The sequence below is a fragment of the Cyprinus carpio genome, chromosome A24, assembly GCF_018340385.1.
Source record: "Cyprinus carpio isolate SPL01 chromosome A24, ASM1834038v1, whole genome shotgun sequence".
In the NCBI taxonomy this organism is placed as follows: Eukaryota; Metazoa; Chordata; class Actinopteri; order Cypriniformes; family Cyprinidae; genus Cyprinus; species Cyprinus carpio.
In genome coordinates, this window is record NC_056595.1 from 14,318,655 (window position 1) to 14,340,366 (window position 21,712).

Here is a 21,712-nt window from a genome sequence, read left to right on the forward strand (position 1 = left end):
TATTTCCTGTCCTTTTCAGCTGGAGGGAGGCTGGATTTGGGATGAAGGTCTTGGGAGTCCCATGGAGCAAAGTTTTTGATTGATGTCCAGAAGCCATTACTACACTTTTCTCAGGCGTGTAAAGTAGTGCTGAACTTTGATGTTGCTTCTGAATGCAGCCGATTCGTAGATTGTTTTCAAATTGCGTTCGTTCGTTCTGGTGAATTTGTCCGCTGCTTTTCCCCATCATGTTTCAATCCTCCAGCCGGCGTCAGTTCGTTTAAACTTCTGCCCTTGCAACTTTGAAGACTCTTAAGAAGACCATCGAAATGACCGAGGAGAGCAAAGCCGACCACAGTGCCCAAAGTGGGAAAGATTTAGAGAAACAGCTCCGTTTGCGAGTTTGTGTTTTGAACGAACTTCTGAAGACCGAACGGGATTATGTTGGGACGCTGGAGTTTCTCTCGGTGAGTGCGACTTGGGTAATTGTTTCATTAGATAAGTTTATATTTTTAGCCCAGGTAGCAAGTTTCTCGGAGCGTAAGCACAGTCAGTTCTCTCTGAACGGTGTGATGAAAGTAAAACTGTGTACACTTTTACAGTAGACAGTTTATTTGATTATAACAGAAGCAAGTGTGCGAATTATGCAGCGATTTTAAATGTGTTTCTATCGGGCACCTACTACCATTTGCCAACTAGCACAGAGAAAAGACTTTTAAAACAAAAAATATATATTTTTTTTGTAACATAAATTAGGCTAGATGATACTAGAAAGCGTTGCAATGGTTACACCATCAGGTTAGCGTCTTTTTGGCGAAATGTGTATCTTTCGAAAGACTTTTAAATCACGGTTTATTCAAATGGATGCTTATTTGCAAAACTATGTGCTTTTAAGTTATTGATTTGGACCGCACCGGTCGTCAGACCCGCATAATTCGTATCCTGGGCGCGTTCTGTTTTGTCGCGTCGTTGAACGCGTCTGTTCAGTATGTTTGGAGTGAATCAGCAGCATCAGAGGTCTTGCGGTGAACCTCAAAACCCAGACCGTGCAATGCCTGTCAGTCCCGCTGATCGCTTTGGTTTGTAGCTCTGTCTAAGAAGAAAAATCACAGAGTAATTTGTCTCAATTTAGTGTGTGCTTCTTGTTTTTTTTTTTGTTTTTTGTTTTTTGTCTTTTTTCTGCATTGGAGATCTTCTCTCCAGTTCCTGTTGAGAACGCAGTCAATGTTTGGATTCACTGAGAAAAAGTTCACTGCTCAGAGGTTTTATAGCTCAGGAGACCAACTCTCAGTTGCTTTTATGTAGATATCAGTTTCGCCTCAGATGTTTCTTCTAGACACAAATGAGACACAACCCAGATAGCACAAGTGCTTCTGCAAGATGCCTGATAAAGGTTGCTTAATCTGAAAAGCATCTACTGTGTACAAACATCTGATAGACGTCTCTAAGATGTCAGTTTAACATATATTCTAAATCAACATCTTAAAGACATTTTCGAAACATCTATTTGACATCTGATAGAAAACGTCCTATAGATGTATTGCAGATGAGCAAACACTGAAACTTGCAAATGAAAATGACAATAAAATTTAAAGATTTTTATCTTAAACAGAAAAATTTTAATATTATGCTTGATTATAATGTCCATGCTGGATGTCTCTAGCAGGGATACATCTGTCCATGATTTGCTCAGGCTCAGTGAGCAGAGTAGGTAAATGCTTTTGAGTCTGAGCCAAGAACTGAGGCAAAGCAGGTGGACTGAAAGTGAAAACCTCAGACTGGCACACTGTGGGACTGAACCAGCTAATATCATTTCTGCCTCTACTGGAGGAACGGAATACTGTAAGCCCTTAGGCCTGACAGGGGAATTGAAGACTGGAAGGAAAGGAAATGTTTTCTTGTTTGTTTGTGTAATGCATAGTTTTTACAGTCAGGCACATAAGCAAAAGATTATTTAAATAAGGAAATGAGTGGCTAATCACTTATTCATGTTTAAAGTTTGAAGCTTGATATTGATCTAAAACTGAAGAAAGCAAAGAGAGCATGAAATTGTGTTTTCAAAAGTCTAAAATGATTCAAGTTGAACCACCAGATATAACATCCTTGTGATTGATATGTAGCAATGACCTGTGTTTCGTACCCTTCATGCACATTCACATGCTTACATTCCCCATCTGGAGACAGTGTCACAAGTGGTTCTCAAATTCATTCAGACTAAATGAAATCTCTCTGTTCAGACCATTTTGATCCAATGAAATAAATCATTAGCCTATGGAGATCGTATTTGGGAGATAGACATATAGAATTATTCCAGCCAAACATTTCAGTTTGTTTTATTTCCAGTGCTAAACATGATTTCTTCAGAGGTGAAAAAGTACTTCTTTTAAAATGATGAAAGCTTGCCGTTGTACCCCCGAGTGTGATTGGGAGGTTAAGGAGGAAACTTTATCAAGTCACTGGCAAATATCACCCACATGCTCTCAAGGATCAAAGCCTTCCCGGGTGCCACTGCAGGTCTGTGACTGATCACTTTTAACCAATCATCTTTCTCAGAAATGCCCATGTGGCTTAACCAGAATTCCTCAATGTCTAGACCAAAAAAATAAAAATGGGGCAGTGTTTGGTGGGCTAAAGGAAGCCTGTGCAGAATTGAAGTTAGATGATAACAACAGGCTGTGGTAGAGGACAATGGCTGTTGTGGGGTGGTGTTTCATGGCCCGGAGGGCCCAGAGGAATGGTGCCATGCTGAACAGAGGGCATTTTGTGTTTGTGAGAATTAGATGAAGGGGGTCACTTCCAGACAATATGGCTCCCCGGTGGAACTGGCCTGGAGGTATTGCCAGGAGAGGGACTGTGACGTGAGAGCCCGGGTTCTTTGCCTTCTGTTGCAGAGTACATTTCCTGGTGGAGGAATTCCGGAGAGGTTAGAAGAAATTAGGAAACAATGGTGGATAAGTTGCCTTGTTTGAATCCAGGGGAGGGTTGGCTACATCAGATCAGTTTAGACCACTATATCCTTCATGGCTAGTTTGTTCTTGGATAGGAGTTGCTCTTAAAAGTTGTTGTTGAGTTAGTATTTAGTGTAAAATCCCAGCTGTGCTAACTGACTGTTGCTTGGCATGCTAAGCAATGGTGTCTGGCTATCAGATGAACCAAGAACAGTGTCTGGCAATTCACATGAGATGGAGGAAGTCTCTTAAAAGATCTTTTCTGAGATATCCCTAGAATGGCTTACGTAACAGCTCGCTATAGATCTGATAATGGGAGGTTTCGGATAATCATGTTTATATTTGTTAACTAGAGGCTAAGAATGATGAGCCTCTGTAAGAAGTGCCTCACTATGCTTTTTACTGTATATGCCCTTGAGCTTATGGTAAAAGTCACTCAAGCAAAAGAGAAGTACAACTGACCAGCATGAGTATTCATCAGTACTTGCAGAGTGAATCCAACAGGAGTGAACAGGGGGAAAGCTTTCATGTCCTCCTTCAGTAGGAAAACAGCCGTGTTGCTGCATAATGTGTTCTCTGGAGTCTTAGTTCTGGATTAAGTGGTCCCTCTGCAGCGTTTTTCTTTCGCTATACCCTGTGGGTTTGGAGGAATTGACCACCCAATGTACTTTTTAATGCTTAATAATAAAACTTCAAAAAGGGATTTTGCACCACAAACTGCAATTGCTTTCATTTTGCTTTTGGGGTAAACACAAGTTTTAAAAGTGCCCGTAGACATTTCTTGGTCTATTTAGAAATTTGTTTGAAGATGATGTGGTACAGCGTTCAAAGTTACTTGACAATGTGGGATTCCTACTGTTTGACTCATTAGAACAAAAATAGCAGGCCAGCTTAACCACACTCACAAATTAAACACAGGGCTACTTAAATAATTAAACCAATGCCTATTCAAGTAGTCTTATCCTGACCTGAGAACTAGTGCATGTGACCTGTAAAAAACATTTGAGATTCATTCAGTCACTCAAAAGGTGGTTAAAGATGCATACAGAATGATCTGGCCAAGTGTAAATTGGTCTTGTTGTTCAGACAACTTACAGTCTTTTCAAACGTATTCAACTTTTCCACATAATATGCTAAAAACATTTGGCATACCTTAGCAATTGCAAAGCAAAGCCTTGGATTCTAGTACATTTTTATTCTTGTTGTGTTAGAATCAATTTTTTTCTAATCAAGTTTTCTTTTGAGTTTATTCTAACTCCACTGGTATGCTTAAATTGCTTCGTTGTCCTTTTTCTCTTGTTCTGTTTATTTACAATCAGTCTGAGGCCTGTTGATTTGTTGGTGTCACATGACCAGCACGGATTGGGGGGGGGGGGGGCATATCTTTTCCCATCCAGGCAGTGAACCCTGCAACCCCGTTCCTCGGGGTCACAGTTCTCCATCCTCAACCTCTTCCTCTTGGTAACCTGGTTTATCCATCTGTTGCTCTGGAAACATGGGGGCTTGATTATCACGCCCATTTCTCACTGTTGAAAACTTATTCAGCTGAACTAGAATGTAAATGGGTGAAGATCAACCTAAAAATTGATTTAAAGTTGGGAAAAAAATCAGTCTGAGATATGACGTTGTTGAGATGAGGAAAATAAGGTTGATTGTTCTCACTAAAACCAGGGTTATGGTTTCATATTTTAGTTATTTTTGTCATTATTGTGCATCCCCCCCAAACAATTGCAAACAAAACCACCATTAGTTGGACTGTTTTTTTTGTTTAGTTTTTTGTCTCAAAATGCTTTGTTCTCAATATTAAGTTTGTTTTTGACTCTTTATTTTTTAAAATTCAAAACTCCATCAAAAAACATTTTGCTCTTGAAAACTTGTTTCATAACCTTTTGCTCGAAACTTAGGTTGACACTTTTGAGTCTCAAAATGCTTTGTTCTCAAAATTTAGTTTCTTTTAAACACTTTTGTTTGAGTCTCAAAACATTTTGCTCTTGAAACTTTGACAACATTTTCGTTGAGTCACTGACTCTCAAAAACTTTTGATTTGGCAAAACGTTTTGCGTACACATCAAAGTGTTTTACTTTTTTTTCCACAGATGTCAAATAGTTTGCTTGCAAGTCGTTTTTTGTAAATTAATAAAAAAAAACCTCAAAGGGTGGGGTCAGCAATCACTGATGACTGAAAGATGCTTTTTTTTATATATATATTGTTTCCACTGGAATGACAGTGCTTGTTCTGTGTGTGAGTTATTAAGGTGGCAAAAAGATAAGGGATATAAGAGGATAAAATACTTAATCCTTATTTAAGTATTTAAGGCGTTAAGTAGGCTTGTGGAACTCATCCAAAAGAAAAGTGGTAACTGTTTGCAAAACTATCCATCTTGGATCTACAATAAAGGCACAAAAATTACTCCATACATGTTGGGTCTGAAGCCCTGGAAGCATAATAAGAGTATAATTGGAGTGCGGACATGGTTGACTCAGCCATCACTGTCAACTTCGGCCTTTGTCAGCCAATCAAAAGCTAGCATTGCTTTCTTTCTCACTTTAACACGCTTTCTGTCACTGGCTCTTGCCAATCTTTACAGCCTTCACCTCCTGCATATGTTCCATCCATTATGTCCCAATACTTTGTTTACACAGAGTTGCATTTTCCCCTTGCTACATGGGGGATCATTAAGATTCCAATCTTTCTAATGAGTTCGGCTTTCTTTTTCCACTGTAAGGTCATAGGAGTTCTTATGCGCTGCAGACAGACGTTTTAACCAGTGGAGGCCTTCCTTTATCTTATCCTGTCTTTTTAAGCAGTATGCTTAACTAGCTTCCCGAGGCTCAGGGCAGGTCGCCTCATTCCAAATGCACAGCGTGAGTGCAAAATGTGTCAACCATTTTTCTATTCTAGTGACAGTCCAATTCATGGAAGAGAACAGAGTCTTTTTGTGCCCCTGAGGGAATTTAGAGGTGAGGTTCAGCGTTCAGTCTGAATTTACATGATGGGGCTTAAGAACAAGGAAGTTGTCGCTGGTGGGGAGGAATTGTGACCTTCCTGCTGTTGGGGTCCTGTGGTTGTTTGTTTCCGTGATGAAGCTGGAAGCATCTAATCACCTGTGAAAGCCCTCCATCATTTGGTTTCAGTTAAATCTACATTGGTTGAAAAAAAGTCTGAGGTGATTTTGTTTATGGCCCTTGTCTTAACTTCTCTTAACTCTCAACATCCCAAAAAAATTTTATCGCATTGTTTTGCTTCTGGGAAGCAATTGGTTTAATTCCCTCCGGGACCACCACAGTAACATAATAAATGTAAAGTGAACCCGTTACGTTGATGTGCAAGTCTTGTGTGTCATGTTTGTGAGTGCACAGGGGGTTACGAGGGGCTCTGGCCGGTGAGTTCCTTCAGCTTTTGTCAGTGTGAGCAGGATTTCCTTCCTTCCTGCCCCTCCTCTCCTTTTACATTGTGCTCTGCTTCCCCTGTACACAGAGCTGGCTGTGGAGGCACACGGGCCGCTCCACACGACTAGAGTCTATGCCAGGGCATCTGTCTCAGATCATGCTCTGGAAGACAGCAGCTGAATAAGAAACCATTTGTCAGATGTTTTTTGGTAATTTTTTTGGAATAAAGCACAGGTCATCCTAGTCTTGCTTAGTCAGACCTTCAGACTAATGGCTGAAGGTTTGGAACCCATGGCAGCTTTCTTTGGCCAAGACCCGCCAATGAGGCCGTTTGACCGACATGTCAAACAACCAATCACAATTTGTTTCATTCAGCAGCACGTTTCGGGGTGTGGAAATGTCAACCTTCAATTTAAACCTCTTTAATTTTCGGGTTTTTTAAATGTTTATGTAAAGGGTTCTTTGAATATTTTTTGTAATTTTGAGAATTTTACATACTTTTGAGAATCCAGCATTGCGCTCGTCATCACAGTTTTATACAAGAGGGCTTTCTTCTTTCGTGAGGGGGTTTGGTGGCACAGCATCTTTGTTTCCGGAAATCCTGTATAATTCAACCAATCCGATGACGACTTTGAAACTCCTGAAGTGTTTTGCTTGCTGTATGCATCAGTCGTTCAGCCAACGGTCCGTGTGCGTCACGTCTGAGGCTGAGACTAGGGTCATCGTGACCATTTTGGGCGATATTTTGTCTCCTACGTGTTTTAAATGTGGGCTGTTAGTTAGAAGATGAATTGAGCATTTATGCTTCCCATGTGAAAAAGAAGTACTCTTAAATGTATTAAAAATGTACTTGAAATTCATATAGTATATTTATAGTACAATTGTTCTCCTAACGTGCTTACTTGAAGTGCATTAAAACATGTATTGAATTGCATTTTAACATAATTTTTAAAAGTATACTAGAATTATGTTGGTAATAAATAAATGCTTAGTTAAGGTTTTAAGAAATATGCTAAAACAGACGTACAGTATACTTTTTGTGACATTTTAGAAAACATAATTATTGTAATCGTACTTAAAATATATTTTATATTTACTTTGTACAAGAACGTAGTAAAATGATACAGCTTTTAGTGGGTTGAAAGTATATGTATCTCATTTATAACCATATGTAGACCTAAACTGCAATATATTTCAAATATTTATGTAATGAAGATGTGCTTCAGCCTAATTTTTAAAAGGAAGATATCTTGCAAAACATTTTTAACATTTTAATATATTATATTATAAATATAATTTATTAAAATTATATTAATTTACTCGCACATAAATATATTATAGCTAGGTCTATAAAATATGCAAATGCATTCTTACTTGTGCCAACTTATAATGTATTATAAATATAAGTTTGTCAACTATGCCTTAGTAATTAGCATACTTAAAATCAATATGTTGTTCATTTTTACTTGTTTGTACTTGTAAAAGAATTCTAGGCATCTTGTAATACAATTCAAATACATTTCTATTTCACTTTTAAATACATAACATGATACATTCATTGTAATAGGCTATTAACTGTTCTTTCCACAAGTATTTCAACATCATATTTTTTCCCAGCTTCTTAAAGTGTGTGTAGATTTGGAACCTCACTGTTTTGTGACTCTAGGTAAGCATTTCATTTTTGTTACTTGTCTTTTTTTTAAGCGCAGTAGCTACATTCAATTTGACCAATCAGAGCCAAGCTTTTAAAATCGGCTTTGCAGGTACTAGACCAATCACAGCGTTGTATGCTGTTGAGATGGAGTAGCATTCGTTGATTGGTGTTTTCGTTCAGTTTTAACAAATTTATTGCCTGTTTGAATGTGGGTAAAAAATTATGCTTATAAGAGAGAAGACATCTGAAACTGCTACAACTGATCAAGGTTTTGATTATATTACCCACCAGGTACATTGTATTGTCATTGTTAAAAAGAAAACACATCACTAATCATCATTTGCCTGTATGTAGTTTTTTTTTTTTTTTTAGATTAACTGTTGATGTAATAGAAGGCAAATTGAAATCAGATCAAAAGAGACAAGCAAAGGAGTGAGTGGTAAATATGTTTTGATCTCATATCAATTATGAATGAGAATTCTCAGTGTATAGACCCTGATTTGGAGAGTTAATTTGCCTTTAGATCCTCATGGGTGCGAAACAAAGGTGTTCTTGTTGATCAGCCTTTAAAATTTGGCAAACACAGCTCCTCTGTAGCTTCTATCAGCTTTGTCTGTTGTCAAAAATCAAAGACTCTCTCACTCTCAAAATTCTAGAAATGGCTGTTCATGCATTTGTTACGTCCCGGCTTTATTACTGCAACTCTTTATATTGTGGTATATCTAAGTCTTAAATTGCTCACCTTCAGCTAGTCCAAAATGCTACAGACAGACTTCTTTACAAGTGTCATAAACATGAACATATCACTCCTATCCTCAGATCTCTGCACTGGTTGCCAGTTCACCAGAGAATAGACTTTAAAATTCAAACTCAAAGAAAAGTGATTCTCCACTTGAAGATGACTATGATGAAGATGGTGACATTTAAAATGTTTTTTTTTTTTTTGGTTCAGTTATTTGCAGGTTTAACTTAAGTTTGTTAAAAAAATGCACTGTGCTTTATTGTTTTTCAGTAATTTTTTTTTATGTGTATGTGCAGATTGTAATTCAGTTGTATGTAATATTCATAGTGTACTTTCCAGTAATACAAGTATAACAGAAATGGGTAACACTTTATTTTAAGGTGTCCTTGTTACAAATGTTACATGTACTTTATATTATAATAGCAATTAATTATGCATCATTAACATGCATGTAACCCTAAGCCAAACCTAGTAAGTACATGTAATGAATTAATATTACTCAGTACTTAAATGCATAATTACACTGTAACAAGAAATGTTCTACAAATTGATTGAAGTAGTTCTGTTATAGCATTCCACTGATCTTTAGTTTGTATATGCTGCTGTACTTTTTTAATGTACTCAAGGAATGTATTTTTGTAATGTACACAAGATATAGTACATTAAAGTTTTCTCTAATGTGAAAGTGCGTACATGTGTCATTTTAATTTAATGATTTTTGTACTTTTTAATATACCATTTTAGAATGCTAAAAATAGCTTTATAACAAACTAATTGTAATGCATTTCTAACGAGATAATATGCTATTGAAAATGTTCTTGAAGAATATTAAAGTGAGGCTTAAAATACATTTAAAACAACTGTACTTCAAGAAGTATAAAAGTGTATTTTAAATAATGTAAAGAAGTACAATTAAATTACACTAAAGATACTTGAAGTTGTTCCATTTCAGCACAACTAAATATATTAAAATTCACTGCAATTACCTTAAAGTTCATCTTAAGAATATCTTAAAGAGCACTTAACATATGTAAAGTTGTTGCAAAATAACATTTATTATGCACTTAGTATAGTATAATAAAAATATAATAAGTGCATCAATATTAGTTCAACTTAAGCATATTTCTTTTTTTACATGGGTTGGCATGCATCTGTGGGGCATCCATGACTATGTGAAATAGCAACCTATGGTCTTGCAGTTGCAGCAACTTGATGAATAACCTGTGCCAAGCATTTTTATTTAATAATTTATTAATTGAAAGAAATCTAGTGCACAAATCTATCACACAAAACTTCTGGTAATGGTGTAAAATGGAAAATAAATAAATAAATAAATAAATAAATAATGAATATAATTAATAATACTTAATTAACTTTTACTTATTTACAAATACAATTATATTTTGTCATACTTAAAAAAAAACTTTTTACTGCAAACTTATATATATTTTGTATCATAAATTCTATAATTCATTTTTACTTAAAAAAAACTTTTACCAGTTTTAGAGTAAAATGTTATATGTTTATATTGTTTTTCAGATTAAATTTAACTTTCATTATAAATGGTAAGGTAATGTACAGTGAACTAATTTAAAAGTTTTTATGCTACACTGTAAAAAAAAAAAATCTGTAAAATGTAAAATTTAAAAAATACGGTAACAACATTTTAGGTTTTACGGTTTTTACGGTTAAATACCGTAATTTCATGAACTGATATAATGTTAATATACCAACCTATTAAAGTACTGAAATCTGTTTTGTACCTTTGTAATACACTGATAACCGCCAAATGCAGGCGATGATGAGAAAATCACGTGATAAACCAAAGCCCATCTCAAGCAGCTTTTAAATAATAACATATATAGAAGGTGCACAGTGTCATTCACACAAGCACTAAACAACATCATGATGAGACAAATGTTACTGAAATATGCAATAAACATTTATTTAGCAACATTATATGTAACATACAACCCTAATAAACATAGTTATTTCAAAGAAAAAACATCAAATTCAAACAAAATTTGAAATGCAACGCAGAGAATTCTGGGAATGTCAGTTTATGTTTTTTCCCTGTAAATTTTAAAGGAACTTACCGTTAACCATTTAACAGGTTTGTACTGTAGCATTTTCACAGTTTTTTACCATTAAAATCACAGTCATTTTTTACAGTGTAGCATTTTTCATATTTTTTCTTCAATTGTTTTTACAATGCAAATTTATAGAGAAAACAAATAACATTTCACGTCGACTTCCTAGGGTGCTATTTGAAAACAGATCTTTGTTGTTTTATTTCTCTTTTTATTTATTTCTGTTTTCTGAACTTACATTTAAGACACTTTCAGTCATTTTATATGTTGATCTCAAGGCATAGTTGTAGAATATTAGAAGATATTTACATTATTGTAGTGAAAGCCCGATTTAAACAGTCTAAATCCTTCTCAGCCTTATCAGTTCTTAGAATGTCTTAAAATGTCTGGACCCCAAAGGAGAAAATTCAAGTGCAAAACAGGAAAAAAAAAAAAGAAAAAAATAATTCCCATGTAAGGTGCATATGCAAGTAAAGGGTAGTGCAGAAAGTGAAGGGCTAGAAACACAGAGCGGGCGGAAGAGTTGAAGGGGCTGACCGGCCACTATAAATCAAATCGTCCTTGGTGTCCTTTGTTATTTTGGTTTGTTGTTGTAGCAACAGTTCCCAATCAGTGTGCAGTACAGTGACTGAGTTCCACAATTTCCTGTATAGCATATCAAAGTGTTTCCTCCTAACGGCCCTGCTTCCTCACACTTCTGGTGTTAGCAGACAGCTGCTTAATGACAAGTTTAAATTAGAGATGAGGAGCCAAAGCAATGAAGTTTCATCCTTCCTTGACGTTACCATATAAAAGACATCCATAAGTTAAACCCTGTTCAGTGATTTTATCGCTGGAGGTCGCCAGGTTGCTATACTGCCGGGTGCTCATAACCGTTGCTTGTCCTGACGTTATTGGTGGGCCGCGTGACTATCCATAGCTTTTGAAAATCTCAGCACAAATGAGGTGCACTGTCTGTAAAAATAAAATGTCATTTGATTTTAACAAGGACTCAGCAGCTTTACGTTCGCACCACCAGTCTGGATTGACAGCAGTATGTCTTGCGATGCACAATTTGTTATTTACAAAATAGCCAAGACCGCCTACTTTCTTATTGCTCACACTCACGATTCAGTCTGTATGAAATGTCCAGCGATACCACATTGAATTAGAGCCATGTTTCTGTGATGCACATTACGTGTTTGTATTCTCCTGGTTTCTGAGTCATTACTGGTAACTTGATCATTTTATTAGTCAGAGACCTTCATTTCAAGTCCATCATCATGATATAGCAGTTAAGCGGGTATCTGTACCTTTTCTTTCTGCGTGCGTTTGGACGAAGACATCAGGTTTAACAGCTGGTGTTTTGTTAAGCATAATGCAAATTGTGCCACAAGTTTGCAATCCATTGTTTAGAAAAATATTCCAAATGCCAGCCAGAAGAACTTCATTTCTACATACATGTTGATGATACAGTTTTAGGAGAAGCTACATATTACAGGCTAGTTGAGTTTGAAAATATGTATAATTAGGCTATTTTTGGATTCACCCAGCCTTGATCAGACACTTTTATAAAGGGGGTGTCATCAACGTGCTAATTAAAGAAACAGGTAAAAATCTGAATATATAAAATAAATAGAAATAAAAAACATTTTGTTGTATTATTTAATATATGGTATTCAAAAGTTTGTGCGGTCAGTAAGATTTTTGAAGTTTTGAAAGAAGTCTCTTATGCTCACCTCTTTAAATAGAAATAAAAAAAAAAGTAAATGTGTAAAATATTACAATTTTACACATATATTTTAGCAGCAAATTGTGAATCTGGTAAAAGCAGCAAGATTGTGAAATCTGTTAAAATTACAATTTTCATATATTTTAAAATTTTTATTCCATAACTGAATATTTTTTTTTGTTTTTGTTGTTACATGATCTTTCAGAAATCATTGCTGATTTTGTGCCCAATATACATTTCTCATCTTGAAAATAATTGAGCTGCTTAATAATTGTGTGGAAACAGCAATACTTTTTTTTTTCCGATGAATAGAAAGTTCAAAAGAACAACATTTATTTGAAATATACATTTTTGTAACAATGTAAAAGTCTTTAGTGTCACTTTTGACCAGTTTAATGCATCCTTACTGAATAAAAATACTTTACTGCATTCACATTGAACTGATAATAATTGAACTAATATTTTTGCTTCTTAATCACAATTTCTGGGCTCTGTAAAGATACATGTATAAGGTCTTATTTTGAGACCTAATGCTTGAAACAGGCTTGCGGATATCATCAAATCTTTGCCAGTCCTGCCTGCGGTGCTTCTTTGTCTCTGATTTGTTATTCAATCCACAAATAATCAACAGTCCAACCCAGGAGACAAATTGAGCGAGCAGTATTTCATCGTACAGGTCAGTTAAAGGCTAGCACCTGGGAGCCGGAAGCCGCAAGTACAGTTTTTAAAACTAAGAGCCAATTTTTGTTTTTTTTGAGAGTCTACAATGTGTTTTAAAGTGTGTTTTTCACCTCAAACCTTTGCAGGATTGTCCTTTGTGGCTCCACTGTGATCTGCGACAGACCGCTGGTGCCATCTTCCCTGTCTCTTGTGCTCTGCTAACTAGTCCCAGCCTCCAGCGGAGTGACTGGCATGCTGAAGGGGTCAGTGAGGGCCACTGTTCATTCATACACAAAGATGGCATTGATCCCAAAGCACTTGGAGGGGGCACTTTTGGCCGGCCCTTTTCATTGACATTCAAGCTGTCTTTAGGGATTTCCAAAAGGAAAGACAAAGTTGCTTTCTCTTTCCCTCCACTGATGGCGTCCAATTGCGACCAAGTCTGAGGTTCCAAGATCCCCAATCGCATCAGATCCAGTAAAAATTGGCTTTATTGAATAACCCAAGACAGAATTCAAATCAATAGCACAGTTGTGTGTGCCACGCATGCTGACTGAGCTTAAAATGCACAGCTTAAAATTCAGCTTAGTCACCATGGGCATTCCAACGCCAGTCTGTAATGGGATTTTGACCCTTTGATGCATAACAATTAGCTTTGAAATGCACGTGCAGTAACACTGAATTGGCTGTTATGAATATAATAATAGGAGACATTGAAATGCTATTACACTGTACATTTGAATGCCATTGAGACACTTGGACAATTTGTCATGGCAGTTTTTTTAGTTGATCAAAAACATACAGCGGGACTAGTGTAATTCAATTTAGCTCTATTGAATTGAAAAACAAGTCAGTTCCCTTTAATGGAATTGATTCTAAATTCTCAACGCCTTGGAATCAGTTCTTTTTCAAATCTGTTACCAGTCCTAACCAATACCCAGCAGCCAAAAACCAAGGATATGGAAGTTCTCTGCAGGGTGTAGTGCTTTATGCTGCCTGACTGTTTGAGGTTGAATACACATGATAAAGCGGTTACATGCCTGTAGACAGGTGGGCGTTTGTGGACAAAAAAATATTGAAAAACCGCCTTGTCTTTGTTAATAATAACAAAGTCCATGGGTTTTTAGCATGTCCCAAACCAGCATGTTAGCTCTCAGAGCATGTATTTATAGTAAGCGTTTCCTGTGGATGTCTGCGGATCCTGATGGTGTTATTAGTCAATATAAAACACAGGCTTGTTTTATGCTCATCTTTGGATCCTCCATGAAAAGTGTTTTGTTGTTCGTGCTGACTTTCTCCGAATTTGGTATGAAAGTCTCACACTGTCACAAACTCATGGCATGCAGGCTTTGTTGATGTTGTGCAGAAATAGGTCCTGGTAAATTGAGTTTTTCCTCCACAGGAAGAAAAGCACAGGCTATTTCCTCAGACGCCCTGGTGTGGGTATGTGAAGGAGGAGGCTCGTCCCAGACTTTGGTTCATCATCTGTCTGGAAGAAAAGAAAAATGAATGACCGTGGCAGAGTGCATATGTCCTTTAACGATGAACAAATACAAAAAAGTGCACAGGATTAATTAATATATTTTTTATAATAAATAAATTAATTAAATTTCATTATTTGTGTATACTACTACTACTAATTATTATTTTTATTATTAGTAGTAGTATTAGTATTCATAGTTAAAAAAATCGTCTGCCAGCAGGGGTTGACTAGTTCATGCTAACTAGTTAACCCTTGACCAAGGAAATGGGATAACCAAATTAATAACCTTTCTTGACTATATTGCTATTTGTCTTAAAGTTTATTAATAATTATGAAAATCTTTATCCTTTTTTTCTTCTTTCAAAAAATGCTCAGACTTCTGTGGTCTTGGCAGATCCAACAGGCTCTGAATGTTTTCTTTTACAGACTGAATTAAAGCCTGACCCAATTACCACAAAACAGAGAATCACTGGATCATCACTGAACAAAGAAGCCATTCACAGAATTATGTTTTGAATGGAGAGTGTCTGCATTTCAGCCGGCACGAAAAGTATTCGTTACATGTGATTGACCGCAAATGTCATGCAGTATTTCCATTCTGTTACCCTGTAATACAGGTTTAGCTACCTCTGTTTTAATTTTTAATTATTTTATTCTTATTTAGAATTAGTAAAACACTGAAAGCAGAATAACAGATGAAAAAAGGAAGATTTTGGGGGGGTGGGTCATGTGTATGATCATTTAACCTATAGGTTTACAAGATTGATAAATTAAATAATTAGTGTTAATAATAATGATACTAATAATAAATGTAAAAAATTTTTTCAAATCATATGCATTTTCATTTATCTTATTTTTACATTTAGATTCTCTTTGTCATCATCTAGCGCCCTCTTTTTAATCTTCAAAAACAATAATTTAGTAACACAGTATATTCTTTAGCCTACTTTAACTTTATTTTAAACTGTGCATTTATAATGTTGTGATGCTTGTGATGACAAAATAGTATAGAAATTTAATATTGGTTATTGGCAATAACATAAAAGTAATTATCAGATTATTTATTATTGGCCATAATTGTAATATTAGTGCATCCCTAGTCTTGTATTATTATTCACTTGTATTATTTCATTTTGAATGGGCTTGGGTTTGATTTCTTTACTTGTCTTGTGTTGTTGCAGAGAAAGATAACATTTATCCTTCATGACTACATTCTACGGCTGTCAATTGCCTGTCATACATAAGTTATGGTAGGAGGGTAAATGATTTGTGTCAGAAATCTTGTGTGCAAACCTGTCATTGATTTTTGACAGCTATTCATTGACAGCTATAACTCCCGTACTCATAACATTTGAGGTATGGATGCCTGACATAAGGAAACAGGTAGTGCCTTTCTAATTGTGACTGCAAAGTTATACAATGAAGACTGGCATTGTGTAATTTTCAACACACGCATGTATACACACGAGACATAAACAGAGCATGAGCCCAAGCCACTGTGTAGGAGTTTGGTGGCCGGCATGTCTGCTTAGCCGGAAAATGTGTAAACTTATTCAAACACATACAAACATACACATGCCACTTTACATTTATTGCTTCCTGGAGGCAGTAAATAGAGGATATTCATAGATATATTCATAGATGTGCACTAACGTTCAAAAGTTTGAGGTCAGTATGATTTTTTTTGGAAATAAATTAATACATTTATTATGCAAGGGCACATTAAAAGTCACAGTAAAGACATTTATAATGTTGCAAAGGATTTATATTTCAAATATGGTGTTCTTTTGAACTTTCTATTCATCAAAGAATCACGCACACAAAAAATTCATCATGGTTTTCACAAAAATATTAAGCAGCTCAACTTTTTTCAACACTGATAATAATAAGAAATGTTTCTTGAGCACCAAACCAGCATAGTAGGTGATTTTGAAATGATTTTTGAAGGATCATGTGACACTGAAGACTGGACTATATACACACACACACACACACACACACACACACACACACACACACACACACACACACACACACACACACACACATATATATATATACACAGTGGGTACAGAAAGTATTCAGACCCCTTTAATTTTTCACTCGTTATATTGCAGCCATTTGCTAAAATCATTTAAGTTTATTTTTTTTTCCTCATTAATGTACACACAGCACCCCATATTGACAGAAAAACACAGAATTGTTGACATTTTTGCAGATTTATTAAAAAAGAAAAACTGAAATATCACATGGTCCTAAGTATTCAGACCCTTTGCTGTGACACTCATATATTTAACTGGAACTGCCTATATATAGCTATTACTCCAGTCTTCAGTGTCATATGATCCTTCAGAAATCATTCTAATTACATAAATTTGGGTGGTCAGACCCCCTTAAAGACCCTTATAATTTGCATTCAGTCTGAATATTTTTCTATAAGATGTTAAATAAAACCATGCTGGATTTACTGTTCCTGGTGAAGATATTAGTATGAGTATGAATTCATGGCTTGGTGCAGGTTCAGAGTGCTCTCATATTCGGTCATCTAGCTGTCTAATAAAGGCTGGATTTACTGCAGCAAGCTTCCGTCTGAAGCTGAAGAAGACGAGACAGTGGCCAGCAGGTGAATGTGAGTTTGTCTGCATGTGGTTCACATCCATGAGTTTGGAAGTGTTTTGGACTGCATACCTGTGACGTGTTCTTTGAAAAGGACAAGTTGTTTTTTCCTGCAGTCTTCTTGGATGACATCCACCTTTCCACCCTGAAGTTCCTTAGTGACCCAAGACTTATGCTCAATGGGTTCTGGAATCAGTTTTTTTTTTTTTTTTTTACTGACTGAAGACAAAACAGGAAACTTTAAAGGAATAGTTGACCAAAATTAAAATCTGGTCTTTATTTACTCACCCTCATGTTGGTTCAAAGTTATATGGCTTTAATTTTTTCTGTGAAACACAGAAGAATGTTGGTGTCCAAACGTTTCTGAGTCAGATTGGCTTCCATAGTATGGACAAAAAAGACTACAGAAGTCAGTGGGACCTGAAACTGTTTGGTCACCAACATCTTCTTTTGTGCTTCTGAGATATTTGGGTCAACTATCACTTAAATCTCTATTGCAAGCAGTAATTATTTTGATCTTGACAAAATCTAATGACACTAGCATTTGCTTTGGAATTTGGGATAGGACTGAAATGTAAGACTTGTGCAAGTTTAAAGGAAAAGTTCATCCAAAAATGAAAATTCTGTCATTATTTACTAACCCTTGTGTCATTCCAAACCTTAAGACCTCCGTTCATCTTCAGAACACAAAGATATTTTTACTACCACGTGAACGCATGACGAAGACTGACACGAAAGAGAAGAAATTGTTAAATAAAGTCTTTTTTTTTTTCTTTGCACACAAAAAATCATGGCTTCATAAAATTAAGGTTGAATCACTGATGTCACATGGACTATTTTACTGATGTCCTTACTACCTTTCTGGGCCTTGAACATGGTAGTTGCATTGCTGTCTATGCAGGGTCAGAAAGCTCTTGGATTTCATCAAAAAATATCTTAATTTGTGTTCCGAAGATGAACAGAGGTATTAGGGGTTTGGAATGACATGAGGGTGAGTAATTTAAAATTTTTTATGTGAGCTATCTCTTTAAAAGCCGCAGAACCTCATCGCAGTGGGACAGATCTTGTTCTAAAGCTCAGATGACATGAAATCGTATGCAAATATAAACTGAAGTTACATGTTGTTAGCGCAAACCAGCAGCCATGTCAAGCCAATGCAAGGTGCCGTTTGCTGACACTCCACATGTATGTTCATTAGACTTGCTAATCAGCCGGTGTAGCTGTGGAGCACAGCTACAGAAACATAATCAGCACAGAGGCTTATCCTGCGCAGCTGAGCTGCAATCAAGAGCCGGGTTTCATTACCTCTTTCCTTATTCGCCCATTCATTTGGTTTTTCGTTTGGAGTGTTCTGGAACTGTTTAATTTTAGTTGATGAAATATATAAGTGGTTATTTCCCGGCTTTGTAATCAACACATTCAGTTTGCATGTGGTTATCTTGCCAGTGGAGAGCCTCTCTTTGGTTATTTGGCCTAGTGTTATAGACCCACTCACTCAGCAGAGAGGACGAGCTGTTTACAGCACAGCCATTTAGACAGATATGCTAACAGGAAATGCCTTGTTTTCTGTACTGTCACTAAATTGTAGTTTTGTAGTAACCATTTTTTTTTTTTAGAGAAATAGACCCTTTTGAATTTCTTCATCCATATAAGAAGTCATCAAGATCAAGAAACAAAACAAACAAACAAACGAAAAAAAAAAAACTGTAGATACTGTAGTACGTGATTTATACAAAGCAGTTCCATAGTTCTACCATGGTATATGTCCAAAACAACATGATGGAACTGTACCGTGTAGTGCTGGGATGAAATCTCAATATTTTCAGCATTTTGACAATATATACAAAGTACTGTTGTGAAACTCTAGATGGCACAGGCCAATAGGTTCTAACTGATATCTGATATAATTCACATAAATCTGAAATAATCACATCATTCTTCACATGGCACGTCTGATTGGTTTCTTTGTGTGTAGAATGGACAGCTCAGTACTTACTACTCACTATTTATGACTTCTTTTATATAAGCTACTCTTTTACTCTTACTCAAGTATTTTTTTTTTCAACAAGTACTTTTTACTCTATTCACACTACTTTTTTGGAATAAAATGGTACTTTTACTTGAGTATATTTTTTCAGTACTCTTTCCACCACTGCTCCCCTTAGATAGCCCATTCTCTGTGGCCTTGGCAATCTTCAAAACTCCCCTTACTAGGTTTTTTAAAGTACTGGAGCCCCTATCTAGACTGTGCTATCCCCCCTGCTAGTGTTTCTAAGAGGGTAGTCTCTGTCTGTGGTTCATGTATTATCAGGCTAAAGTGTTGCTCACATAACATAGCTATCTGAGGGTAGCTGGGTTTTTAGCTCGGTCTGGATGTCCCTCTCGCATCTGAAGCTGGGTTCCCCATTACTGCCAAGCTATGTGAGCAGCCCGGGGTGTCAGTGGCTTGGTCTCTTTCTGAGGAAAGGTTAGATGTATGTCTGTCAATTCCTGTTTCATGTCTCCTTCGGACAACTAAGTTCTGTAAGCGCTGTCTTTTACTTCCAGCCAGGATTGGAGATTTTTTCACACATGCTTCAGACACAGCTGGGGGGGCAGCTGTGGCCTACTGGTTAGAGAGTTGGACTTGTAACCCGAAGGTTGCAGGTTCGAGTCTCGGTGCTGGCAGGAGTTGTAGGTGGGAGGGAGTGATTGAACAGCGCTTTCTTCGACCCTCAATACCCATGGCTGAAGTGCCCTTGAGCAAGGCACTGAACCCCCAGTTGCTCCCCGGGCGCTGGATATATAGCTGCCCACTGCTCCGGGTGTGTGTGTTCACGGTGTGTTCACTTCTCACTGCTGTGTGTGTGCACTTGGATGGGTTAAATCCAGAGCACCAATTCCGAGTATGGGTTACCATACTTGGCAAATGTCACGACTTTGACTTTTCACACCGGTCCTGCTGGCAGCAGACGCTGTCCGCTAGAGGACGCAGCGTCTCGTTCTCTCTCGGAGAACATTCTTTCAGTCTTTGTTTGAATAAGTACCGTGTATTTAGCATGCATATTTAACAAACCAAACATTTCTGAAATGAGCTTCTGACAGCATTTGCCTCACTCATATTAATAAATCAACGAGATGTACAACCACAACTAAGATACCCCGCTTTTATTTATCTAGCTTTGAGTTGTTTATAATCCAGACATGACAGCCCAATTATCTCAGGCTGTTTTTTTTAGAAAAAGCAAGTGTGACACAGTGATTCAGATAAGATGTGAATAGTTTAGCTTATATTGAAATGATTCACCCTCTTAGCATTCTCTGCTCCAAATAGAGATCTTAACTTGTGATAGGATTTATTTGTGTTTACTCAAATTTCCTTCATGCAAAGTGACTTGTGGACGCATCTATTCATCAGCCTCAGTGCTTGAGATGTACTATATTCATTATTTCTGCTCACAAATGTAGTCACGCTTCCTTCCTGTTGTTTTTATTTCAAGTCCTGTTTTGTCAGACCCCTAGTATTGTGGCATCTTTCTCCTTCTTCTTGGGAAGGTTGTAAATTGCATTTGTTATGTATTCCCTGTTGTCTGTGATGAGGAGAAATTGGATTTCATGTTGGATCGTTAGCGCTGGCTGCAGTTGGCTGTAGTTTCAGTCGGTCAGGGCCTCTTCATCCAACTTGCTGCAATTGGAAATTCAACTCAGTCTTTCTCAGATGGATGTTCTTGTGCAAGAGGGAGACAGTTTGTGGGTTGTTTGCTGACTGTTAACATTCTCCTCTTTCCTGTGTCCCCATCAGGTACTTCTTCATCGCCTCAATCAGTATGCTGTGTCTAAAATTGATAAGAATATCACAGAGGAAACTGTCAAGGTGAGTTCTGGACACACTATTGGTTTTAGGGGTGCATTCAAGCCTAAAAAAAATTATATTTGTTAAAGGAATATTTAATTAAAAAATACATAAATAGTCATTTAAACACCTTAATGTCATTCCAAACCGGTATGACTTTCTTCTTCCATTAAACTCAAAAGGAGATGTTTTATAAAATGCCCAAGCTGCTCTTTTCCACACAGTGAAAGTAAATGAGCTTAAAAAATTAAAAAAGCACCATAAAGTATCATTAATATGGTCCATAAGACCAGTATTGTTGTTATTATTAAAAATACTTTTCAGTAATTGAAATATAGCTCAAATAAAATAAAATAAAAACATTAGATTAATATTTAAACCTGAAACTTAGCAATTTTAAGTTATAAAAAAATAAAGATTATAAGATTACATTTGGTAAATAAATACTATTTCAGTTTCTACATACATTTTTTTTAAATTCAGTATGTTGCTTGCTGTTTGCAATTATATATGAAATTAACTAGCAATTCCTGAGTAAAAATAGGTTTGAAGTTATTTTCTTCACCATTTTTTTCAATGTAACTGAAAGTTTAAATACTTAAATTAC

General features: G+C 36.3%; 1 protein-coding gene across 1 annotated transcript in view; it reads left to right on the top strand.

The window, feature by feature from the left end:
* LOC109067463 (phosphatidylinositol 3,4,5-trisphosphate-dependent Rac exchanger 2 protein-like) overlaps positions 1-21,712 on the top strand; it is a 111,661-nt gene continuing 89,949 nt past the window's right edge. Inside the window, exons 1-2 of the mRNA XM_042714277.1 lie at positions 1-446; positions 21,055-21,126. Of these exons, the coding sequence (XP_042570211.1) occupies positions 309-446; positions 21,055-21,126 (210 nt within the window). The 5' untranslated portion in view covers positions 1-308. The remainder of the gene's footprint in view (positions 447-21,054; positions 21,127-21,712) is intronic.